Source organism: Hypomesus transpacificus, chromosome 10, assembly GCF_021917145.1.
Source record: "Hypomesus transpacificus isolate Combined female chromosome 10, fHypTra1, whole genome shotgun sequence".
In the NCBI taxonomy this organism is placed as follows: Eukaryota; Metazoa; Chordata; class Actinopteri; order Osmeriformes; family Osmeridae; genus Hypomesus; species Hypomesus transpacificus.
In genome coordinates, this window is record NC_061069.1 from 5,546,804 (window position 1) to 5,571,064 (window position 24,261).

Here is a 24,261-nt window from a genome sequence, read left to right on the forward strand (position 1 = left end):
CATTTTTGGAATGGTGTGGGTCCATCATTACCACATATCGATCGGTAATCTATTAGCCTAACGTTACTACAATGAACTAAATGTCTATCAATTCCCATTTTGAATGTTTGTATTTTCACCATTAACAGTAATAATAAATACATTATTATCTTATTATAATAATTAATAATATTATAATCAATTATTATAATCTAAAATGTCAGTGTCAAGGCAATGTATACCGTTGGGGCTTTTCATGATGGGCTTTTGAAAGACATAAAAGAGACTGAATAAGGATGACACAATGACCCATTTTTCCCATTAAACTGTGAACCCCATTGCTTTGGCCTTTAATCAAAAGCACAGTTTAGTGCCAAATTATGATCCTTAAACAATAACCTGTTCCACTTTTTAATTGCCTTTAGAAGTGCACACAGACTGCACTTTACACAAGTATTATACGCTGCCACACACAAATACACAAAAACGACTTGCATCTACTGTACACACACGCACATATACACACATACTCACTCACACTACACACACACACACCATTAACAGACAAAAGCACAAAAATGAAATGGAGGGTAGGGGCTCACTAATTGGACTGAATTTCAGTGGGCAACAAAAGGCCAGGCTCGAAAATTCCAGCCCTGGTCTGTACAAGCTCTGCTTTGTTGTCCCATTGCCTGTATTTGTTCTCTTCTAATGCTGTGTTCACAGTTATCTGTTTTTCACTATTGGCCTCTCTCTCTCTGCCTCTCCCTCTCTCTCTCTCTCTCTCTCTCTGCCTCTCTGCCTCTCTGCCTCTCTGTCTCGGCCTCTCCCTCTCTCTCTCTCTCTCTCTCTCTCTCTCTCTCTCTCTCTCTCTCTCTCTCTCTCTCTCTCTCTCTCTCTCTCTCTCTCTCTCTCTTCTCTCTCTCTCTCTCTCTCTCTCTCTCTCTCTCTCTCTCTCTCTCTCTCTCTCTCTCTCTCTCTCTCTCTCTTACTCTCTGCCTCTCCCTCTCTATCTCTGCCTCTCCCTCTCTCTCTCTGCCTCTCCCCTCTATCTCTGCCTGTCGCTCTCTCTTTCTGCCTCTCCCTTCTATCTCTGCCGCTCTCTCTCTCACCATGCGATTCATGAAAGGCTTTCGGCCCAGCACGAAACACTGTTTGCCCAAATGTTCCAATGCGCGCACCCCCATGGATAGAACTCACTAGGGCCCCCCTACACATACACAAATTCCCACATAACTTTCTCTGACACACAGTCACACCCGGAGGAGCCTGGACATACAGTTTGAAACTAGAACTTTCTCTGAGGTGGAATGCTCTTTTTACCTCAATCGACAGGAATCTACTGCTGCTTCCTGCTCATTATGTTTCTCAATGTTGAATTTCATGGACCTGGGATCTGGCTATCTGTTGACCAAAACGTGTAGACGAACAACAAGACACCGACCAAGAGAGAGAAAGGATGATGGGGCAGTTACGGAATACAGAGGATGGGGGTATAGTGGAAGGGTTCAATGCAGAAGAGTTAGAGTGTAAGATCTGCTACTGTGTCTATAGCCTTGGGGGGAGGCGGCCCAAGGTACTTGAGTGTTGCCATCGTCTGTGCGCCAAGTGTCTGACCAAGATTTTAGACCTTGGTGAGTCACCCCCGAATGCTGTGGTGTGCCCATTTTGTCGCTACATCACCGGTTTGCCTGGGGAGGTGGTGAGCAGTCTACCGGATGACTGCAACCTGGTAGCAGCACTTTCCCTCCAGAACCGGAACCAGAGGAACATCCACTACCACCATGATAGCCCCACTGAGCTGGTCCTTAGCCCCAGGCAACTGAGCTCGCTGATGGGAAGCAATCCCAGTGCATCCCCCTCCTTGTCTACCTCGACTACTTACTCTTCAATCCGTGGCTCGCCTAACTTTGTGGTCATCACCATCATGGAGCACCCTCCTCCATCGCCCCAAGATCATGTACTTCACCTGCCCCTCTCTCACCCCCCAGGAGTGGCCACAATCCAGGGCAGGGATTACCGTTCCGCCAGCCTGGACTCCATGGCGTCCGTCACCCAGAGGTGCACAGTGTGGAACTGCGCTGCCCTCCTGTGTCAGACCTCGGCAAGGGCGCTGGTGTGGGTCTTAGGACTGCTCTACTTCAGCTCCTTGCCAATGGGAGTCTACTTGCTCATTATGCAGAAGACAATTCTAGGGGTGCTCTTGGTTAGCCTAGTCCCCTCTAGCCTTGTTTTGATCATGGTCTATGGCTTCTGTCAGTGCATTTGTCATGAGTTCTGGGACTGCATGCCCACATAGAACCATCCTTGTGTAGGTGGGCTGAAAAGAAATCACCAGATCTTTAAATATATTTTTCAAATTGAATGACATTGACAAGGGTCACATGAGAACTGTAAAATGTTTCTTTTCTTAAATTTGTATTCTTTAATTATAATCTCATACTTGATGAAGTTAGGAGATTGTGTGAAAACCAATTATGTTCAAGATACTGTAACTACTAACTACTGCATTATCTACATTTCAGATCAAAGTATAATTGTTTAGACTAACAGTGGGAAGTCCTGGAGGGTGTGAATGAGTTTGTGTTGGAATCATCTATTTGGCTAATGACTGTATAGAATGAATACAAAAATTGCAGAGCAATTAACAAGAAGCTCTTATAGAGATAAATGGGTCTAGGTATTTTAATTAAATGAGCATTGAATTGTGCATGGATGAAGTAGTACTTAATCAAAATAACGTTATAAATCTGCGAACTGTGGCAACTTGTAGTGTGGCTTAGGATTTAACTACCACAACATTTTTTGTCACAGTCCTGATAGAGCATAAGCAGGCAAATCGTGGCTTTTGAATCTGGCACAACATAAAAGAGTGCTGTTATGAAAAAGTGCAATATAACCCTGCTTTGGTTTGTACTTTTAGCAAATTGCAGTATTCTCATAGTAACATATAACATTTTAAAATGACTAACAGAAATAGACTGTTAAATAGACAGATCTTCTGTTCTGAAAACTATTAACTTTTTGTAAACAACTAAACAATTTGAGATTCCAAACCGAGACTGGTGTCACTTTCTCATACGTGAGGGGGGCGTTCTAAAGAAGAATCCGACAAAAAAGAAATAATAAAACCTTTACCATATTGTATGAATGAGAATTTATTTCACGTAAGGCTTTGCCAGGAATTCAAATAGCTGTTTGTTTTGCCTGCTGTGTGAACAGTTTATAGTCCTGTTAACAACATAGCTGCTATGTAATTATAAATGATATATGTATTTATTAGTTATAATGTAGCCATGTTATTTTGTGTGTTTCAATGCCTTATTTACAGAACAAAGGAGAGATTTAAAGAAATTAGAATGCAGGCAGTGGGAAGCCATTGCTGTGGTACGGTAGTCAACTTTTTGATGAATGAAACTCAGGCAAAATCACATGTACAGTATGCATCCAGTACAAAAAAGAGATTTACCTCATGGTCAAAATGTTCTTAATCATTCAATAGCAACTTACAATTAAGAGCCCAGTAGAATTGTTGATAGAAAACATTGCATTTGCATGAGTATTAATCATGGTTAAGTAGAATATATATTCTTATGGACTGCTATAAACCTGTATGATGGTAACCATCACAGCTCACGCTAGTCATTTTGTATTTTTTTTTCACCACTGAGTTCTTGTCTGATGGACTAACATCAAATCATATCATATCCCTTTCCACATTTTTATAACCATTCTCACTTGGTAGAGTGAGGGATCAGATAAACATGGAAGCTGTGTGGCAATTTGAAAAACCCTCATATTTCTCTCAATCGAGGAAAATTAAGGGCACAACTGAATAGCACAACTTGTGTTGTATGACAACATATGCTCCATGATGCTGTTATATTGGCCTTTACTATGTGACACAAACACTTTTGCAGGGAACAGCAACACCGGGAACACACACATACACATGCATACAGGCAAAACAGATATAGATAATTTAAAGTGAACACAATGATATATCTGAACCAAAGCCTTCGGCCCTTTTAGACATTCATTCAAATTTTACAAGGATCAGAACATGCCCATTCAATACAAGTCTGAAAGTCTAAATGCACTTGTCTCACTGGTATTCAATTTAATTGTGATACGAAGACATCTAACTTTACATGTATGCATACACCTTTTCAGTGTTGTAATAGGCTGGTGTTATAATAAGCATCGGCACTTTTTTACAGAATTGAGATGAGACATCGGACAGTGTGATTGGCCTGATATTGGTGTACAACGATGATGTAGCTAGCTACTTTATAGTCCTTCTTAAGGAAGTATGACTGGACCTGCATTGAACCAATCAGAATTGAGGATTATGCTTCGACAACAAACAAAAGATCGAGTTTACCCGAGGAGATTAAACGGTGTCCATCTAGCTAGCTAGCCAGTTTGTTTCCTTTGATTATACGAGATCAGTCTGCTTATTCGAAACGTCAACTCGTCCCAAAATGCTGTACTGTAGCATTAGCTAGTTAACGTATTAGCTTTTGTCGTTGAATTCGAGGTTACCCTGATTTCTGTGTCAGCTAGGCTAGGTACAAGCTAATGTCAGCCACAAAAAGCAAGCCATCATAGCCAACTAGCTCGCAAGCTACTTGTTTGTGGCTAGTGCTTTAGCCAGCTAGCAATTGAGCTAGCCGAGCTAACGTTGGTAACTAGTGAGGGGTAACTTAGCTAGCTAATTTTATAGTTAGCTTGTTGAGATTAATTGTTGTAGTGGCTGATAAGCCATTAAGATTTAAAACAGGTCAATAGCCATGTCTGGACAGTCATCGGGCTGTGGGTTTCTTATGTCAGTTGTTGTTCACGGAGACTCGACTCTGAACGAGCAGGAAAAGGAGCTCAACCAGCGACTCCGACGGCTTTATCCAGCAGTAAACGAAAATGAGACCCCACTTCCTCGATCATGGAGTCCCAAGGACAAGTTCAGTTATATTGGCCTATCACAGAACAATCTCCGAGTGCATTATAAAGGTATTAGCCACACGGTTCACGATCCATCTTAACATTGCAACTCTTGACAGGTTTCAGCTAAGATTCCAACTAGCTAGTCTAGCGTTAGCATCAGCCAGGCAAGCAGAGTTGGCTCTAACTACGTAGCTAGCAAGCTAAGTCAGGCTACTAGCTACGCATCCAATGGCAGTTTAGCACTAGCCGATAGCTAGCATGCTCATTTTTATAACAACAACAGGAGAGGACATCTTGTAAACCAGCTGGTGAGGTGTCGTCAGCCAAAACTGAGACATCCTGTTTTCTACTAGAAATTGTAATTTGTCTTTGACTGCTTGTGAGCTAGCTAGCTACTGTATAGTAGTGAAGTGATCGAATGCTAGCTCATACCATAATGAACCCATAACGAAATAGAGCTACATTATTAGGGCATAGCCATACTGGTACAGAAGGACCACTCTAACACAGGCATCTGTTTATCTAGCGGAACGGGTACAATTCTGCTAGTTAACTGACGGTTAGTGTTGGTGTGTCAGTATGTGCTTCTTTGACAATTGGTTGTATGTATTATTAGTTCACCAGCTAGACAGAATTAATCCAAATGGGTTGGAAACGTCACAATTAATGTGAACTTGGTAGCTACTGTAGCTGGTTATGTCTATTTGTGGCATGGGTCTCTTGTCAATGTAAGTCCTCCTGCCCAGATGAGTTATAACAAGATAGGCATCTCAACCCCCTCAACATGATCAGAGGAGTAAACGTTACACTTAACGTTACTAGTACCAATACTTTTGCCCTTGGTCGACTATTCTGGTCTTCCATTTGGCATTGGGGCACAGTTTTTAAACTGGAATAGCCAATTTAGTTATGAACTTGCAGGGTGTGTTTTGTCATTCTCTTAACTTTCCTAAACTCTTCCTACCAGTGTGTTGTGTTGCAAAATGCAATTTATACCCATTCCTGACTGTATACACACATGATCCATGATCACTTGAGCCTGACATACTGTAAGGACTATTTTGTCATACAAAGACTGCTTAGGTAGTATTGCATGATAGATGGACCGCTACATCAGTTATTGATTGAACATAAATGTGGCAGTAGGTGGAGAGATAAGAGTAGTGAGGTCTGAACAGGAGGGTGGGACATATTGTTTCCTCAAAGCTTTTTTAATGCTGTGGTCGGGAACATTTAATTGAAAGAGAGGGATATTTAATAACTTATGTCTGCAAAGTGTTGAATGAACGAACATGTTTTCAGAAAGAATACTGTAGTTGACAGTAATAGAAATAAAAAAGTAAAATGAAATATAGAATGCAATGCATAACAAACACTGTAAAACAAATAAACATAAATAATATATTAAAATAATAGTAAAGCATGCACTTGACACGAATGTATCATTTTATTCCCTTTGTTCCTCTAATGCAAAATTGGATATGGTCTCCATAGCTTCCCAATACAAATGTTTAGATGCTTCCATAGTAACATGGTTCAACACATATGGCCCTCTAATGACATTAGGACTTCTAAAGGTCTATGGGAGTTTTACAATTTTTCCAAAATGTTGACTTAAAATTAGATGGTTAATTTCCATTAAGAAGTCAGAATGACCTGTAGTAACGATGTAAATGTAATGATATAGAATTATTGGTTTAACAGATTTTTTAATCACACAGTTTGTGACCAGCTTGTGAAGTAAAATAATTTGTGACAAGTATAATTAAGTCAGGGCTCGCTTGACCATGTTGCTGAAACCCCATGAAACCGATTTTGAAGCGAAACTTGTCAACCATTCAATGAACAACAGCCAGGGCAGCATGAACAGTGATGTCTTGACGAGAATGACTTAAGTTCATTTCGCCTGACTCAACACATGGTCAGTTACCACCCTCAGGTCTGTGTGTGGTGGGCTTTCTGTGTTTTGGGCTTTTGGGCCATTGCTACTCCTCTGTACCTCTCTAACCTCCCACGTGCCTTTCTGAAGGTCATGGAAAGACCCCTAAAGACGCAGCGTCAGTGCGGGCCACACACCCCATCCCTGCCGCGTGTGGCGTATACTACTTTGAGGTGAAGATCATCAGCAAAGGCCGAGATGGGTAAGGCCAAATAGACACACTACTGAAAGAATTACTTTGATTTGTATGGTATATCAAAAATATAGGAGGTTCGGCTACTAAGTTTAACCAACTTATATTATAGTCCTAATACACTAGTTGCACAGAATTAACTCATAGTCCTTGACCTTTTTGCTGTTTTTGCCAGAGCAATAGTGTCAGTTTGAGCAGCTGTAGTGGAGCCCTACTCTATAATTGCCCCAGTTGACCTCCATATATTTGATTAGTTGATTAATCCGTAATAATTAATAATTAACCCGTCCCATCCCTGAAGTATTTATTTACGTTAATGTCACAAAATATGGGTCAATGTGTCTTCGGATGCTTATTCATGATGTGTTCGCAGTGAAATTGGAAATTAATCCCAAATTAATTTATTTTGGGACGCACCAATACCAGTACTGGGTCTGATACTGCGCTCATGCACTCAAACTCTTAAAAATGCTCTGATTCCAAAAACTGATGCCATCTGACATGTATGTCAATGTATAAACATTCAATGCACAGAAACACCAGCATCAGACACTGTCAGTGGTGTGGTAATATTTCCAAATTAACAATCGCAACCAAGTGGGTTAGTGTTGGCAACAACAAAAAGGGAGATACTGGGAGGTACAAAAACAAGTTCTTACAACACAAGTAACCTGATTAAACATCTGAAAATGAAACAGTGTGCATGAAATATTTTGCACTTGCAGTACCACACAGCAACCAATATTGCAACAAACCCTAGCAATGGCAAGAGAAAAAGTTAGCAGACATAGACATACAAATAACAGAAGTGCTTACACAATTCATTATGTCTGAAGATCAACCACTGTCAATCGTTGAGAACATAGGCTTCCGTAGCCTTCTGAATGTCTTGAATGTCTAGGCTTTTTTTACTGTGTCTTTTGAATAACAGTTGCTGAAAATAATCCTGTCCTCAAGTCATTACCCTTACAGAATCAACTGTAACATTATTTGCCGTACTTGGCCAAAAAGTAAAAGGATATAGTATTGGTGCATCCCTAGATAAACATTTACTGTATATATTTGACCTTCTTTACAACTTGGCTCATTGTTCATTTCTATAACAGGTACATGGGTATCGGTCTCTCAGCTCAAGGTGTCAACATGAACAGACTCCCCGGTAAGTTGACACATGAAAGCCTTTCGTATGCATGCAGAATACCTACAGAATGTGGGTTTTTGTGTGCTTACTGCTGTGTCATTGTTAGTTGCCACTGCCTGTGGGATTGTCAGGCGTCATTCAGGCGTCTTCTGTGTGCACATCTTGTGTCCTTGTAAGTGCAGATAATTTAGAATCTGTTCTGCTTATTAGAAATGATTGGGCATAGTGTGTGTGTGTGTGGGGGGGGGGGAGTGCATTGCTGAGGTGTGTCTAAAGAGACCCGATGGGCTTCTGCTCATTCTTTGGCTTGAAATGACACAGTGGAGCCAGGGTCACATGTTAGCATTGGCAGTTATCTGGCTTTACAGGCTAGTCTCTCAGCCCCTTTAATACCAGTCACAGGGCCTTAGGACAGGGTGGGCCCACTGAAAAAGCAGCCGCTTTTTAGGGCAGTAAGATAGCCCCAATGCACTGCCAAGTCTTTGCAAATAGCTGTTTGCAATTTGCAAGAGCCCATTCACAAAATGCAACTGAAAGTAAAGCCATATGAAATATGTTTGGGGGCACTGAAAATTGTCCATCAATGGGTGGTCTTGGCATCCAGTTGCTAGTTTTGTGTGAGTGCTGAATTGGCTTGAAATCCCTGTCCCATGAGGATCTAGACCAAATAGGTAAAAAAATAAAAAAAAGGATTTGAGGAATGAAAACACAACTGTATTCCAAATTACTGTACTACAAATCGCATGTCAACAATGCTTTTCAAAAAGAGACTTCATGGGAGATCCTAGCCTACAAGAGCAGCACATGAAATGGGAAGCTGGTTATTCACAGCTGATGTACTACTGATGAAGTGTACTGTAAAAAAAAAGTGTATATATATATATATTTATCATGTATTTTCCTCAGGTTGGGACAAACATTCATATGGTTACCACGGAGACGATGGCCACTCATTCTGCTCTTCTGGCACTGGGCAACCTTACGGGCCCACATTCACAACGGGCGATGTGATTGGCTGCTGTGTCAACCTCATCAACAACACATGTTTCTACACAAAGAATGGCCACAGCTTGGGTACAGAACATACCTGCTTCTATTGTTTTATACAATGGTAGAATCACATTTGATGTCTCACTGTGCAGATACCCCTTAAGAAAGTCTGCCAATCGTCCCACCCTCTAAGTAATTTCATGTTTATTTTTTTTAACTGATTAGTAAGCTTGCTGATGCTTTCTACTTTCTTCTTTGTCCAACAGGAATCGCTTTTACTGATCTACCAGTAAGTGCTGCATCCATAACTCAAATTGTGATATTTGCAACTAGAAACAACTTAGAATATAGTTTGGCCACACAATTTTTTTTTTCATGAAAAGTAGTATTTATTCTTAAGGAATGAGGATGTGTTATTCACTGCTGTGTTGCACAGTAGTATTTATTCTTAAGGAATGAGGATGTGTTATTCACTGCTGTGTTGCACAGTAGTATTTATTCTTAAGGAATGAGGATGTGTTATTCACTGCTGTGTTGCACAGTAGTATTTATTCTTAAGGAATGAGGATGTGTTATTCACTGCTGTGTTGCACAGTAGTATTTATTCTTAAGGAATGAGGATGTGTTATTCACTGCTGTGTTGCACAGTAGTATTTATTCTTAAGGAATGAGGATGTGTTATTCACTGCTGTGTTGCACAGTAGTATTTATTCTTAAGGAATGAGGATGTGTTATTCACTGCTGTGTTGCACAGTAGTATTTATTCTTAAGGAATGAGGATGTGTTATTCACTGCTGTGTTGCACAGTAGTATTTATTCTTAAGGAATGAGGATGTGTTATTCACTGCTGTGTTGCACAGTAGTATTTATTCTTAAGGAATGAGGATGTGTTATTCACTGCTGTGTTGCACAGTAGTATTTATTCTTAAGGAATGAGGATGTGTTATTCACTGCTGTGTTGCACAGTAGTATTTATTCTTAAGGAATGAGGATGTGTTATTCACTGCTGTGTTGCACAGTAGTATTTATTCTTAAGGAATGAGGATGTGTTATTCGCTGCTGTGTTGCACAGTAGTATTTATTCTTAAGGAATGAGGATGTGTTATTCGCTGCTGTGTTGCACAGTAGTATTTATTCTTAAGGAATGAGGATGTGTTATTCGCTGCTGTGTTGCACAGTAGTATTTATTCTTAAGGAATGAGGATGTGTTATTCGCTGCTGTGTTGCACAGTAGTATTTATTCTTAAGGAATGAGGATGTGTTATTCGCTGCTGTGTTGCACAGTAGTATTTATTCTTAAGGAATGAGGATGTGTTATTCGCTGCTGTGTTGCACAGTAGTATTTATTCTTAAGGAATGAGGATGTGTTATTCGCTGCTGTGTTGCACAGTAGTATTTATTCTTAAGGAATGAGGATGTGTTATTCGCTGCTGTGTTGCACAGTAGTATTTATTCTTAAGGAATGAGGATGTGTTATTCGCTGCTGTGTTGCACAGTAGTATTTATTCTTAAGGAATGAGGATGTGTTATTCGCTGCTGTGTTGCACAGTAGTATTTATTCTTAAGGAATGAGGATGTGTTATTCGCTGCTGTGTTGCACAGTAGTATTTATTCTTAAGGAATGAGGATGTGTTATTCGCTGCTGTGTTGCACAGTAGTATTTATTCTTAAGGAATGAGGATGTGTTATTCGCTGCTGTGTTGCACAGTAGTATTTATTCTTAAGGAATGAGGATGTGTTATTCGCTGCTGTGTTGCACAGTAGTATTTATTCTTAAGGAATGAGGATGTGTTATTCGCTGCTGTGTTGCACAGTAGTATTTATTCTTAAGGAATGAGGATGTGTTATTCGCTGCTGTGTTGCACAGTAGTATTTATTCTTAAGGAATGAGGATGTGTTATTCGCTGCTGTGTTGCACAGTAGTATTTATTCTTAAGGAATGAGGATGTGTTATTCGCTGCTGTGTTGCACAGTAGTATTTATTCTTAAGGAATGAGGATGTGTTATTCGCTGCTGTGTTGCACAGTAGTATTTATTCTTAAGGAATGAGGATGTGTTATTCGCTGCTGTGTTGCACAGTAGTATTTATTCTTAAGGAATGAGGATGTGTTATTCGCTGCTGTGTTGCACAGTAGTATTTATTCTTAAGGAATGAGGATGTGTTATTCACTGCTGTGTTGCACAGTAGTATTTATTCTTAAGGAATGAGGATGTGTTATTCACTGCTGTGTTGCACAGTAGTATTTATTCTTAAGGAATGAGGATGTGTTATTCACTGCTGTGTTGCACAGTAGTATTTATTCTTAAGGAATGAGGATGTGTTATTCACTGCTGTGTTGCACAGTTGTCCGTTGCAGCAGAATGGCTGCTTGCTTGGGAATAGAATAAGAAAAGACTTAGCACAAACAATAATCCTTTGAGCAGATAAACAAGCTTGGCTGTCAGCCAGCATTCATGTGTTTCTGAGTTTGTCCGTGCTGTGCGTCACCTCCCCCAGTGGTCACAAAGATGACCTTTCTCATTAGATCATGAAAAGCAGATCTTGGACAAGTGTCTTCTCCGTTAGAGCTCATGACTCCTAGGCACCCTGCATCCAAAAGTCAAGTTCCTAGCTTGATTTCACAGGCTCTTTAAAAAGAGCCTCCGCATGCTGAATGTATTGAAAACGTCTACTTACTTTCGGTAGAACTAAATTAAATTATATATTAGTATTATACAAAGCTGTGGGCAAGTATATTTAGCAGTAACAGCTGCTAGAAAACAATGCTTTGTCATCTGAATAAAAAGCCAATTTGCAGTAGGACAATGCAGAGCCTAAATGCAGCACGTCTGCCTGTGAGATGTATGGAAAAAATCTGTTTGCGCCATAACATTTTTTCTCTTCTGACACCTTCCAGCCCAACCTGTATCCCACTGTGGGACTACAGACCCCGGGGGAAGTGGTGGATGCTAACTTTGGCCAGCACCCTTTTGTGTTCGACATTGAGGACTACATGCGCGAGTGGAGGACTAAAATCCAGGCCCAAATCGACAGGTTTCCTATTGGAGAACGGGAGGGAGAGTGGCAGTCCATGATCCAGAAGTAAGTCCCTAGATACTACATTTCCCACCATTCTCCGCTGCCATTGGATTGTCCTCTGCATCTTGTTTCACCATGATGACTGGATGCAGACAAAACTCCATTCGAAGGGGATTTGGATTGCGAAAGAGTCTTTACTTGTATACTTTTGCTGATGTTTTGTAAATGTTATTTGTTAGAAGAGAACTCATGACTGTAAAACTGTAAGTGATAATGTTGTTCACTACTGTCTACTCACCAACCAAAACGTAGCAAGCTACCGGTACAATTGTAGTAGCTTGATCATTTTTACAATTCATTTTCAATCACAATTATTGGCCTTTTAGTTATAACCTGTGAACTTCAAGCATTTAAGAGGGAGAACATTAATTGTAAATCCCCATGATGACAATTTGTGTAGTTTCTAAAGGTTCCTAAGGTGATCTCTTATGTTGTGTTAGGCATGGGGTTTCATTTCAACATGATTCCTACTGAGTATTTTCACTGTCCAACACAGAATGGTGGCGTCCTACTTGGTCCATCACAGCTATTGTGCCACAGCTGAAGCCTTCGCCAAATCCACTGACCAGGCTGTGCACGAGGAGCTGGCCTCCATCAAAAACAGGCAGAGTGAGTTGTGGGTGTTGATTTGTGAATTGATGAATACAATGTTGAATGGGCAAAACTAAGAATTTAAGAATTCACTGTTTTATATGTTGTCGGTCCTTAAAATGTCCGAACACAAGAAATTGGCATGCTCATGTTTGCAATGCCCTGTGTTCTTCAACACGCTTGCAGAAATCCAGAAGCTGGTGTTGTCAGGCAGAATGGGAGAGGCCATCGAGACGACCCAACAGCTCTACCCCAGTCTTCTGGAGAGGAACCCTGACCTCATGTTCATGTTGAAGTGAGTCACTGCAGTATTTGCATGCATGTATTTTCTTGTCCATGTCACCTAACTAGCACTTATGAAAGCCCTCATCTATTTTTCCTCCAAGCATTTTTGTATATTGCCATAACACACGCGTTTTAGATGTTTTCTGGTTGTTTTATAGGTAAAGGCCTATTCTGGACTAAAGGTTGTTGTAATTTCTTAGTGGATTAGATCTTTGTGTCATGTCTACCTTTTATACGTTATATCCCTGTTGGATTATTATTACTTTTCCTTTCCCTTCTAACTTCTCATCCATCTCACTTTCTTTTTTATCCGGACTGTTCTCTCTGCCCTTTGACTGAAACCCTCCTCTCCCTCTCTCTCCACCAGAGTGAGACAGTTTATAGAGATGGTAAACGGGACAGACAGTGAGGTGAGGTGTTTGGGCGGACGGAGCCCCAAGTCCCAGGACAGCTACACAGGTTCACCCCGCAACTTCAGTAGTCCCAGCCACAAAGCCAGTGGCTCCCAGGCCTACCTCACAGGTACATGTGGACGCAAGACACACACACTTCCAATATTCTAGGAATATTACCTCAGAGTTGCGGTGTTTGACCCAATTTACTCTCTCCAAGTCTGTTGACGATTGGTTCTTTTTCAAGTAGATTTCCACCTAGGCAAAAGATCTCAGATATTTACCTCCTATTGAATCTGTATTCATCTCCAGTTTAGTGATATCTTTTTTGACTTTCTCCTCAGGGTCCGACAGCAACTGCTGCAATGGCGTGACCTCCAGTAAGACCCACCCATCCCCCTCCCATTACAGCCACAAGCCCTGCACCCCGGGGCCCGCGCTCCCCACAGCAGAGGTCAGCCTCAATGGCAGCAGCAGCCAACCCCTCAACACCAGGTGATCCATCGGAAGGGGACTGCTCGTCTGTGTTTTCCCAAAAATGTTCCTTCGATGTGACATCATTTATGCACTCAAATGATCCAGACCCAAAGCTGCAAAGGCAGCAAGGTTTTAAATAAAGTTGGGTGAACGAAAGCTAGTTCTACTTTATTGTACTTTCTAATGTTGCTAACATTGTGCTTAGGCTTTAAATGGTATAAATTTGGGACCGATGATGGGGTGGAGAAAATCTCTACGTCTCTTAACATATTTTCCACCGCTTGCTTCTTTGTATGGTAGCACTGATGTGGACATGGAAGAGGATCATTTCAGTAATGGAGTCACCGAGTCCTCCTCTAACGGCTTCCTCAACGGCAGCTCCAAACACGGAGCCGAGCCGGAGGACTGCGACGCTGACATGGGTGAGTTGGCTGTTCCCCCAAACACGGAAGAGTTACGACCTTGGGCGAAGCCTGCGTTGTTTTCTGTCAAATGGTGTAAACAGTAGCCTCATGTAGGAGATGTTGTCGCCAACAGAGGTGGAGTCCACCCAGTCCAAGAAGCAACTGTGTGGGGGGAGCCAGGCAGCCATCGAGAGGATGATTCACTTTGGCCGGGAGCTCCAGAGCATGAGCGAGCACCTGCGTCGCGAGTGCGGCAAAAACTCTGCCAACAAGAAGATGCTCAAGGTAGACGGATCCTGTTTAACAGACGTCATGAAATGAATGGATACATTATTATTTGAACACTGGGTGGGCTTGATTTGCTTAACCGGGCGTATGTGGTTTGCTCCCAATGATAAGAAACCATTCCGTGCACGTTTGTCGTGAATTGATCGATGGTCAAAGGGGAAGTTTGAGACTGGGGGAAACGCCCCTCTCTCCTGCTTGTGGATTCTGGAGTTTACATTTGTGAGCACAATGAAGCCTTCTCATTCAGCCTCCTACTCTCCCTATAGGATGCGTTCAGCCTGCTGGCTTACTCTGACCCCTGGGGCAGCCCTGTGGGATATCAGCTTGATTCAATCCAGAGAGAGCCGGTTTGCTCCACCCTCAACAGTGCAATATTAGGTAGGTAGATTAATCTATGACACGTCTAGCATAGCTGCATCTCATTATCATGTCCACTGAATACTTTCCGATGCAGTCACCAAAGGGGTAGGTCATTATGTTTAAACATACTTTCTTTACCTCGTAATGGAAGAAGTAAGGTGCTTGAAAATACTGGACTTTATACCAACAGTTGCTTCTCACTGCTGCTTGAAAACAAAAAATGATCTAGAAAACAGTCAAAACAAATATATTAGGATTTTTATACTTTCAATAGTGACAATGCATTCCAAAAGATAAACCTTAAAAGGACTTTATTTTATATAAATGTAAATAAATGACTAAGAATACCTTCATATCCTAAAAACACCACCCAACATCCTTCAACATTTAGATGCTTTGTGCCACTTCAGCCTCATTTATTTATTTGATCCCTTTTAAGATCTGCAGACCCCCTCGTTGACGACTCCTTACAGGGAAACTGACTGCACTGAAAATGTTGATATGCTGAATTGCACCCCTTGTCAATCTTACATGGCTTCTCTCCACCTTTTCCAGAGACTCATAACCTTCCCAAGCAACCCCCTCTGGCCCAGGCTGTGGGCCAGGCCGCCCAATGCCTGTCAATCATGGCACGCTCCGGCAGTGGTTCCTGCGCCTTCGCCTCCGTGGACGATTACTTGCATTAGTTGCAACGCGCGCGCACACACACACATGCATACATACATATACACACACACACACAAAGGTCTGTTTAGTTGTAAACCCTCTTAGCTCCTAGACCTTTGTGTATGCTTAAAGGACCAAATAGGTGTGATGAGAGCACCACCTTTTTCTCTGACCGAGGTGAAATGCTTCCCACTTGTCCAGTCCTCGCAAGCTACAGAGGTCAAGCGTGTAGGAGCTGGTGGCTGACTAGACAGAGTCTTAGGACACACGAATACACGCCGCTCACCCCCCATCAACTTAAATCTCAATCCCCATATTTTGGCTAGCTGTGCAAGGTTGCATACAGGCTTCACAAGACTCCTACACCATTTGGTTGACTGCAGAGAGACTAGCCATAAGTAACCATTCAGCAAACGACCTTGATCTGCTCAAACACGGATCATCTTTGTGGGATAGGGTCAGGGCTAAACCCCTTTCTCTTTTCACACAAAGATGGTACATTTCTCACTTTAGAGACCATGCCAACCCTCGGTCTAACCCCCCCTCCCCCCATTGTCATACCCTAACTTCTATTTAACATTGGTTCACAAACTTGAGATTGTGCTGATGACAGGGGTGGGGGTGGGCAATACAACCACAGACAAAAAAGGGCTCTGGTACATGTTGTCAGTGTCCTACAGGGCTAATTAAATGCATAATTATTGACTCCCTAGCGGCTAGTCAACAACTACTTATCCTAAATATCAGAGATTGCAACGTATGTAGACGCGAACTTTGAAGAAGCCAGCGGGAAACTACAGTCTCCTTTTTCTCCTTTTGTTTTTAATCTTGTTTATATTTTTGGGGTAAAGTGTGGAAAAGAAGAGTAAAGTGAGGGCAACTAGGCTCTGGTTCTGTATCCTGGTTTACACGGCATGGTGCAAATTATTATTTTGACCTGCTTACACAGTATATTTGTTGAGTGCCGGTAAGAGTGAAATCCACCAAATAATAAAGGTCCCAATCCCACCAATCCTTGACAGTGTGTGTACATGTTAACATTTATATGAATCAAAAATTATTATATTAAGAGTGAGATATTTAGCTATCAAAAGAAAGTAAACGATACAAAAACAATCCACATTGCTACTATCCGACAGACAACTGATCGATTGTGATGGTCAGTTACAGAGGCTGTCAATGTTTCTTTCCCCAGTTCCTCTGTGGTTGGTGAGTTCACTCTCCTCCAGACTACCTAGGTATCCCACTTTTTTCAACTGCACAGCAGCGGTGATGCAATGTCGTTTTGAATTTTCTTAATGTATTGTCTAGATTTGTCCTGTATCAACACATAACTCAGGAGCCAAATGCCCTTTCTCCTTTATGTAATTGCAATTCCTAGTTACTATTGAATGTGTTTCAGTGGGGCTCATAAGGGGGCTTTTCAGACTTGAATAAAAAAGAGAAGTTATTTTAGCCCCCATTTAAACTAATAGCATGCTACCCCTTTGAAGAATGTAATGGATTATTCATCTCAGCATTCATACTATACCAGCTAATCAAATAAACCAACAGCCAGCTAACCATAGCATTGGGTCTGGGTCAAGCATGACCACTCCCCCCTAGGTCAGACAGCATAACCAACCACACCCTAGCAAGTGATTACATTGATTATTCATGTGTGAAAAGCCCTATTAGCTTGGCCCTGTGAGGTAATTGGTGATTGTCGGCACATTCATAATTAACCCCGGTCTACACAGACTTGCTTCTTCCTCCCTGTTTACCAGACCCTTCTATGGCTCAGTATTCATGCAGCAGAAACATGATTTACAGTATGTCAACTGTGCCGTCGCTGCCACATTAACAATAAAGAACCAAATACCTAGGAAGAGGACACTGGACCTGTGTTTTAGCCCGTCTTTGTGCTTGCTGTTGCCAAGGAACTGAAATACTAAGGCTAAATGCTAATACTACACCAGTGCAGTACTTCAAATCCCTAGTGGTTTCTAAGTAGGCCGAACTTGGCATTTAATACTTAAGGTTGGAACTTACTGGTTTGACATGAGCTGTCACATCTTTTGGAATCTTGTTTGACAGTGTCCTTTTGATCAGAACCTATGCATGCCATAGTCGTTGGTAGTATGATCAAGTTAAATGTTTTATTTCCACCAATCCATAGTGTATATGGATATCCATAGGTATAATACAATGAGTTGTCCACTGCTAGTTTGTGTCCATTGAAAAAAGGGATATTCAGTTGTGTGAGGGTGAAATGATTTATATTTAAATAAAAGAAATAACAGCATTTGTGTTGATAATGCCTAGTGCTGGGACTGCTTGTGACACACACTGCAAATTGTGTTGACACAAACAAAACCTATCACCTTCAGTTTAATTATAAAACTCCTTAGCAAACATTGTGTATATATTTATACAGAAGTATTCACTAATCATGGCATACATAGGCAACAACCAATTTGTCCTTTACAATTAAAGTAAAACATCCAGTGCCTTAAATGCTTATGAAAGCTTTAATCACCATTTGAGATTTAGTGACTTGCAGAGTTGTATGTGATGCATTTGTAGAGCGTAATTGTTCAGTATTCAGAAAGAACAACAGTGACTCACTTACTGTGACATCACAACCTCCACTCCACTGGTTAACCTCTCTTCACTACTTCAGAATGTAAAATTAAGGATCTTTTGTTCAGGCTTCAATTTACATGCATTGTTTACAATGAGCTTTCTGAACTTGCCCATTTAGATGTTCATAAACTGGCAATCCAGATTTCTTCAGGTGGAAGAAAAAAAAGCTACAGAAGATAAATAAAATCCAAACATTCCAGTTTTCAGTTTGAGGAAGCATTTTTTTTGTGAATCCATCGTTTCTTAAACTTTTCTGCCTTCTCTTTTTTCTTTGTGGCTGTAAAGCAAAATGACACACATGGTTATGCTCAAGTTATGCCTATTTTAGGCCATGCTTTAGTCCATATGATACATTTTGTATACTCATCCCTTAAACACGGAAAAACTCACCCCAATCCTTCTTGACAAACTGCACAGCGGCACATTTGTTTTGCCCCCTCTTATTTGCAAGGGAGAGAAGTTCATTGTCTGTGAGGAGACAATATGGATTTCATGAGACATTAGGAGATCCCAAAGAGTTAAAATTATTTTCACACAAAATTGTCTAAATGGGTTATATAAACGTATTTTCATCCACAATTTATTCAGTGGGCATATTGTTTGAGTGGGTTTCTTCCCTTAAACAGCTGCTCAGGTAAGTACTGACATGAAGATCAGAACCAACATGGCTGTATGTAGATCTGTGTATAAAATGTTTTTGTCAAGGGAAAATGTATGTGTGTTTGGGCCAAGCTCATACTTGTGGTTCTATGACTTTGTGCTCCGTACAGTCTTGATTGGATGAAGTCCACAGCTGCTTGTTGTTGGAAGTTGGCAGAGGGTCTGCCTTTCAGCCTCATCACACTGTTGTTCCCTTTTAAACTGTGATGGAACATTTTAGGGAATAATTGTGTTATTTTCTTCCCATGAGGGTCAGTATTTTTACTTTAAATGTATGGGTAATTCTGTTGCCATGCTCCCATCATCACTCCAACTGAAATGGCTCCATACCCCCTGACACCATCATCTTGGTTCTTATCCGTTTCCTTCTCTTCTTTTCCCTCCCCCTCCTCTGAACCACCAGTCTCTATATCGCTGTTCTCCTTTTCTGTTGTGGAAGAAAGAACAAACTGTCTTGAAAAACTTGCCAGCAAGAGGCTATTTTGACAGTAATAAAATGCATGCCTAGACTATATTTTTTGACTTGAAAAAGTCAAAAAATTAATTCATATTATCTATTGGACAAAATGAGCATCATTCTCCATCATTTAACTTAATTTGAGGCCATTTCATAAACCATGGCTTTTAATAGGTGTAGCTTGTCATCCGTTGAGCCACGATTAGCTATATCCATATAAAAGTAATGGTGTAAATGCAATCACCTTGGTCTATAGAAAGATTCTGCTTCCTATAAAAAAAGAAACGTTGGTTAACATTTATTAGTTATTAGAATCAGAATTCGGTTTATTCGCCATGTATCTTATACACACACGGAATTTACTGTGGCAGGGAGGTGCAAACACTAAACATATACGAATCTTGAATTACGTAAAGGTACAATTATTGTGGCATTAAGTGATCCTCTGCACTCACTTGGGTTGGGCTATACACACACGGAATTTACTGTGGCAGGGAGGTGCAAACACTAAACATATACGAATCTTGAATTACGTAAAGGTACAATTATTGTGGCATTAAGTGATCCTCTGCACTCACTTGGGTTGGGCTATATCAATTTCCTCCAATACATCAGCAGGAAGAAGCCTTTTTTTCTGCAACACATTCAATAACATCAAAACGTTTCAACAGAAATTGAACTGTCACTTTTATTGACCCAAAACACTCGTGTCAATAAACGGAACTTATGTGAATTTTCATAAAAATATACAAATATGGGGCATAGGCGTTTCCCTATGAAAAGCCTGAACTATGGTGATATTTTGTGTGCATGATTTGCCTGTCCACTGTTTCTCACTTGTTGCATCGGCATTTGAGACGCAGTCTGCGCACATGTCTATGGTCTGCGCAACTTTACGGCGCAATGTTATGACTAAGTGGACAGTGACGGCGCAATGTTATGACTAAGTGGACAGTGGTATGCACGTAATGCAAACAGCCTCCAATATACCTACAACGTAATCGCTGCTGTAGTACATAACAAAAGTAAAATACGATATTTGGGATTTAAGCCTTACATTTAAGTCCTGGCATACAAAAAGCGACCCAAAAATATATAGGCTACTACAGAGCTTTCAGCCTGTGAGATTCTGTTATGCCTTCTGATTCTGGCCTACCTTCTGTTCCTGAAAGAGCTCCTGTCGCCTCCTTCGTTTTTCCTTTAGCAAATCTTTTTCTCTATTAACAAGAAGAAAATATCAATGTAAATACATAACAATTACGTAACCCAATTATATTGTCCAACCAAATAATTATCGTTACAGTAGTGAGTCCGTAGCCTACTGGTAGCTGGCGTAGTTTACCTTCTGGCCGTCTCCAAAGCATTTTTCATTCTCTTAATGGCGGATGCTTTAGAATCTTCAAACGTGACTTCGTCGGGAGCCTCATCATCGCTGGAGTTTAGACCGAGGTCGAAATGTTCAGTCATTTTTTCACTATCTGTTGTCCGATCCCGAAAACTTTTACCATGCTGCCTTTTCGCCATCTTGTATGTATGCTCACGTCATCAGTCTACGCCGTGAGGTCATATGGCATATATTAAGACATTCTATGGGCATACTGTCAGGTGCAAAGAGGTTGCAAAAATAATTATCAGTGGTTGCAAACGGTCTAATTTCTGTACAGAAAAAAAAGGTGGGATGGGATACAAAGGGTAATTATTGTGAAGGCAAACTGACCAGCAGTCACCAGAATTGCCACGCTTCAAAGCTTGCCTAATAAAATGCATCTCTGATCCTCTGATAATAGCCTAACCGGTAGGCTTATATCCATAGCTTATATCACATCACATAAACTGACTTTACAGACGACGCTTTCTAATGACGTGCATAACAAATGCAAAACAAACCCTTGAGCGCCTGCGTCTGTTTTGCGCCGCGACTGCGTGAGTTGCGGAGATCAATAAAAGGGCTCGTTAGGCTATTTGCCATCACACCCAACGCAGAATATATTTAACTTCATATTTCGTCCAGTATGAATGTTTTCTTACAGTTTGTGTTTGTGCTCTCCTTGACGAAGATAAAGGCTTCTGTGTATCCAAAAGCAAAGGACGGCAGCCCAGTGCCTTGTCTCGCACCTACTCAATGGGAGGGGAGGTCTGTTGAATACGACCACTCCACCGGCCGGAATACACGGTCGGCCGTGTCGTATGATGCCAAGAACCAGAGAATTCGAATTCTCCAACAGAATAAAAGACACACACCATGTGAGAAGTAAGTATGCCAAAAACGAGTGTTTTTCATAACTTTTTCGACAAGATGGCCTTTAATTGACCATCCATCCACAAAAGGGATGGGGAGGGAATACCAGACAACATTGTCCATGGCTGCCATAATTGTATTTATGTATCCCCCTCTATCCATTAAAAAATAAATATATAGAGCCGATAATAATAATATAATTTACAGCTCACGACTGGGCGTGGTACATGGATATTATAGGCCATCAAGGCGTTTTTCAGGCTACTAGCATGATCCATCTGCCTGGCAATTCAAGTATTCCAATTCCGAAAGACTGTCCAGGGTGAGGCATGGGGGTGGACATGTAGAAACATTATTTTTGTCCATATTGGCCATCTAAAGTGAATTGTGACACATTCAGAATTTGAATTCAAAGCATTATTAAGATAGCCATTGTGAGTGTTACGGTATTTGATTGCATTATCTGAAAGTAAACACAAAAAACTATTAGAGTAGGCACTGATCTCCCTATAAGGGGACATTGCAAGATTTAGAAAATTGTGTTTGCCTTACTTTGCTCATCCTCTAAATCCTTGCTGTTGTAGTTGTCGGATCCACCATACAGCAACCTGTATTATTTAAAGTTTAGAATGTTGTGCCTATACTGTATAGTTATTGATCAATATCAACAGACAATATGTAGAATATTTAATACATTTATGATATGCAGACGATTTGGACTTGTCATTGATAGATGTGAATCACTTCTGCCACACTATTGGCCTAATATTTTTTATTTCATTTCATCTAACATTACAGGTTCTTTGAATACATCTACCTTTATAATAGTGGCATAATGTTCCAGATTGAGCAGAAGACCAAGCAGTGTTCAAAGATAGCTCTGGCCCAGGCTTGGGACCCCTTTGATATCCCCAATAACTCCACCTATGAAGACCAGTACTTCATTGGGGGCCCAGGTGATATGGTTGAGGTGCAGGAGTGGTCAGACAGGAAACCAGCCCGCAAACGTGAGTATGATAGAGTTCATGCTGTGCACGTGAGGCTGGAGACAGCATGATGTGTAAAGAGGCTAGGATTCTTCTCTGGTTATTTTCGAATGTGTCTATTAGTACCACAATCTCTTCTCCTGTCAAACTATATATACTTTTCAACTGGGTGCATTTTCCAAACATATCTATGATTGTTGGACTATACGTTTCATTGAGGATTAAAAATGAAAATGCCATTCCCCTATCCAGTGATAGTTAATCTGGTGACTTAATCTGCTCTTTCCTCCTCAGTACGTGTGTTACTTATTGCTTCAATAGTTTGGTGGCCTAATCTGTTTTTGGAGACACTATTTGAAATCACAGGAAATATTGTAAATCTGACTTTATTTTGTAAGACCCAAACTTGGTCATTATGCAGATGGCATCTGTATCCTCACATCTGTTCATCCAACAGATGAGGCCTGGGTTGGTGTCTACACAGTGAAGGACTGCTACCCTGTCCAGGAGACCTACACAAGGAACAGTAGCGTGACCACTTCCACCCGCTTCTTTGACCTTGAGTTGGGTATCAGTGACCCTGCTGTGTTTACTCCACCCAGCACCTGCCAGTCTGCCCGCCTGGAGAGGATGAACTCTGACTGCTGAGATGTTCCCTTTTAACCCATTAATTAATTAGATACAGTCAAAATGTAGTGTAAAATTACAATTTAAAGTACATGTTTACAGTACCTAAAAACTTTAAACTCATCACTTTGATTCTGATTCTGATTTACCCGCTGGACATTTAGGTCAATTTCTTAGATTCTGGGCTAGACAATTCTGTATTTGTGAATGCTGTGGTGTCTTTATTTAAAAAAAATTGCAATGTATCTGAACTGAAACCATTAAGGTAAATGATGCTTAATAATGCTAATAATTGATACTAAATAATTATATTTAGTATGGCTTTCAGTACTGGTTTTGGAAGACCATTGAACTTTGTTGTAGAGTTTAATGACACAATCTCAAATAACGTATGCCCCCAGTTTTCAGGAATTAACTCTTGTAAACCTCAATAAAGTGGTAATAAAACATCCAAAACCTAGAACAAATTTATTAGCATTTATGATAGGATAAAGTCATAATTTCAATTAAGACAACTAATTGTGAAACAATAGAATTCAGCAATATCTACATTTTCCGTTATCTATTTGCCAATATAATTTAGTTGTTCCTGCAGACCACGATCCTAAATAGATTTTGCACAAAATGTTGTTTGACTGGCAGCTGTAACGGCACCTGTTTGTTATGAATATTCAGCCAAGGATTGTAATCTGTTTTGAATTAATGCCAGCATTGTGCTTACTTAAACATGATGGGGTGTCTGGATAACCGTCTGTCTACTCTTATTAAAAGGATTATCGGAATAGATGTGTTTAATTCAGGCGACTGGTTCATCATTTGCTGCTGTTCAAACTTACAGTGGTATAATAATTCATGGGTGACATTTAAAGTCCACACTTCTGATTGGTTTACAGACGGCAGCAGATTGATTTCTGGGTGCATAAATCCAAGAGATGTAGG

The 24,261-nt window shown here is 40.7% G+C and overlaps 4 protein-coding genes across 4 annotated transcripts; 3 read left to right on the forward strand and 1 right to left on the reverse strand.

Moving 5' to 3' along the window:
* The first annotated feature begins 1,093 nt into the window (after nt 1-1,093).
* Nucleotides 1,094-2,416, forward strand: rnf182 (ring finger protein 182). The gene has a single exon (XM_047027153.1). It carries the CDS (start codon nt 1,439-1,441, stop codon nt 2,276-2,278), a length of 840 nt encoding a protein of 279 aa, XP_046883109.1. The 5' UTR covers nt 1,094-1,438; the 3' UTR covers nt 2,279-2,416.
* Nucleotides 2,417-4,212: 1,796 nt separating this feature from the next.
* Nucleotides 4,213-16,956, forward strand: ranbp9 (RAN binding protein 9). The gene is made up of 14 exons (XM_047027152.1): nt 4,213-4,989; nt 6,953-7,064; nt 8,162-8,214; nt 9,103-9,270; nt 9,453-9,475; nt 12,084-12,268; nt 12,762-12,874; nt 13,043-13,151; nt 13,509-13,663; nt 13,878-14,028; nt 14,311-14,432; nt 14,548-14,699; nt 14,969-15,080; nt 15,618-16,956. Exons 1-14 carry the CDS (start codon nt 4,773-4,775, stop codon nt 15,746-15,748), a joined length of 1,803 nt encoding a protein of 600 aa, XP_046883108.1. The 5' UTR covers nt 4,213-4,772; the 3' UTR covers nt 15,749-16,956.
* A 1,013-nt stretch (nt 16,957-17,969) lies between these two features.
* Nucleotides 17,970-21,300, reverse strand: nol7 (nucleolar protein 7). Its single transcript, XM_047027154.1, has 8 exons — nt 20,813-21,300; nt 20,627-20,687; nt 20,049-20,104; nt 19,715-19,740; nt 19,344-19,440; nt 19,093-19,214; nt 18,744-18,821; nt 17,970-18,630 (listed from the first exon to the last, which is right to left on the reverse strand). The coding sequence occupies exons 1-8, from the start codon at nt 20,992-20,994 to the stop codon at nt 18,557-18,559; spliced, it is 696 nt and encodes a 231-aa protein (XP_046883110.1). The 5' UTR covers nt 20,995-21,300; the 3' UTR covers nt 17,970-18,556.
* Nucleotides 21,301-21,337: 37 nt separating this feature from the next.
* Nucleotides 21,338-24,097, forward strand: epdr1 (ependymin related 1). The gene is made up of 3 exons (XM_047027155.1): nt 21,338-21,721; nt 22,508-22,716; nt 23,153-24,097. The coding sequence occupies exons 1-3, from the start codon at nt 21,483-21,485 to the stop codon at nt 23,341-23,343; spliced, it is 639 nt and encodes a 212-aa protein (XP_046883111.1). The 5' UTR covers nt 21,338-21,482; the 3' UTR covers nt 23,344-24,097.
* Nucleotides 24,098-24,261: the final 164 nt, after the last annotated feature.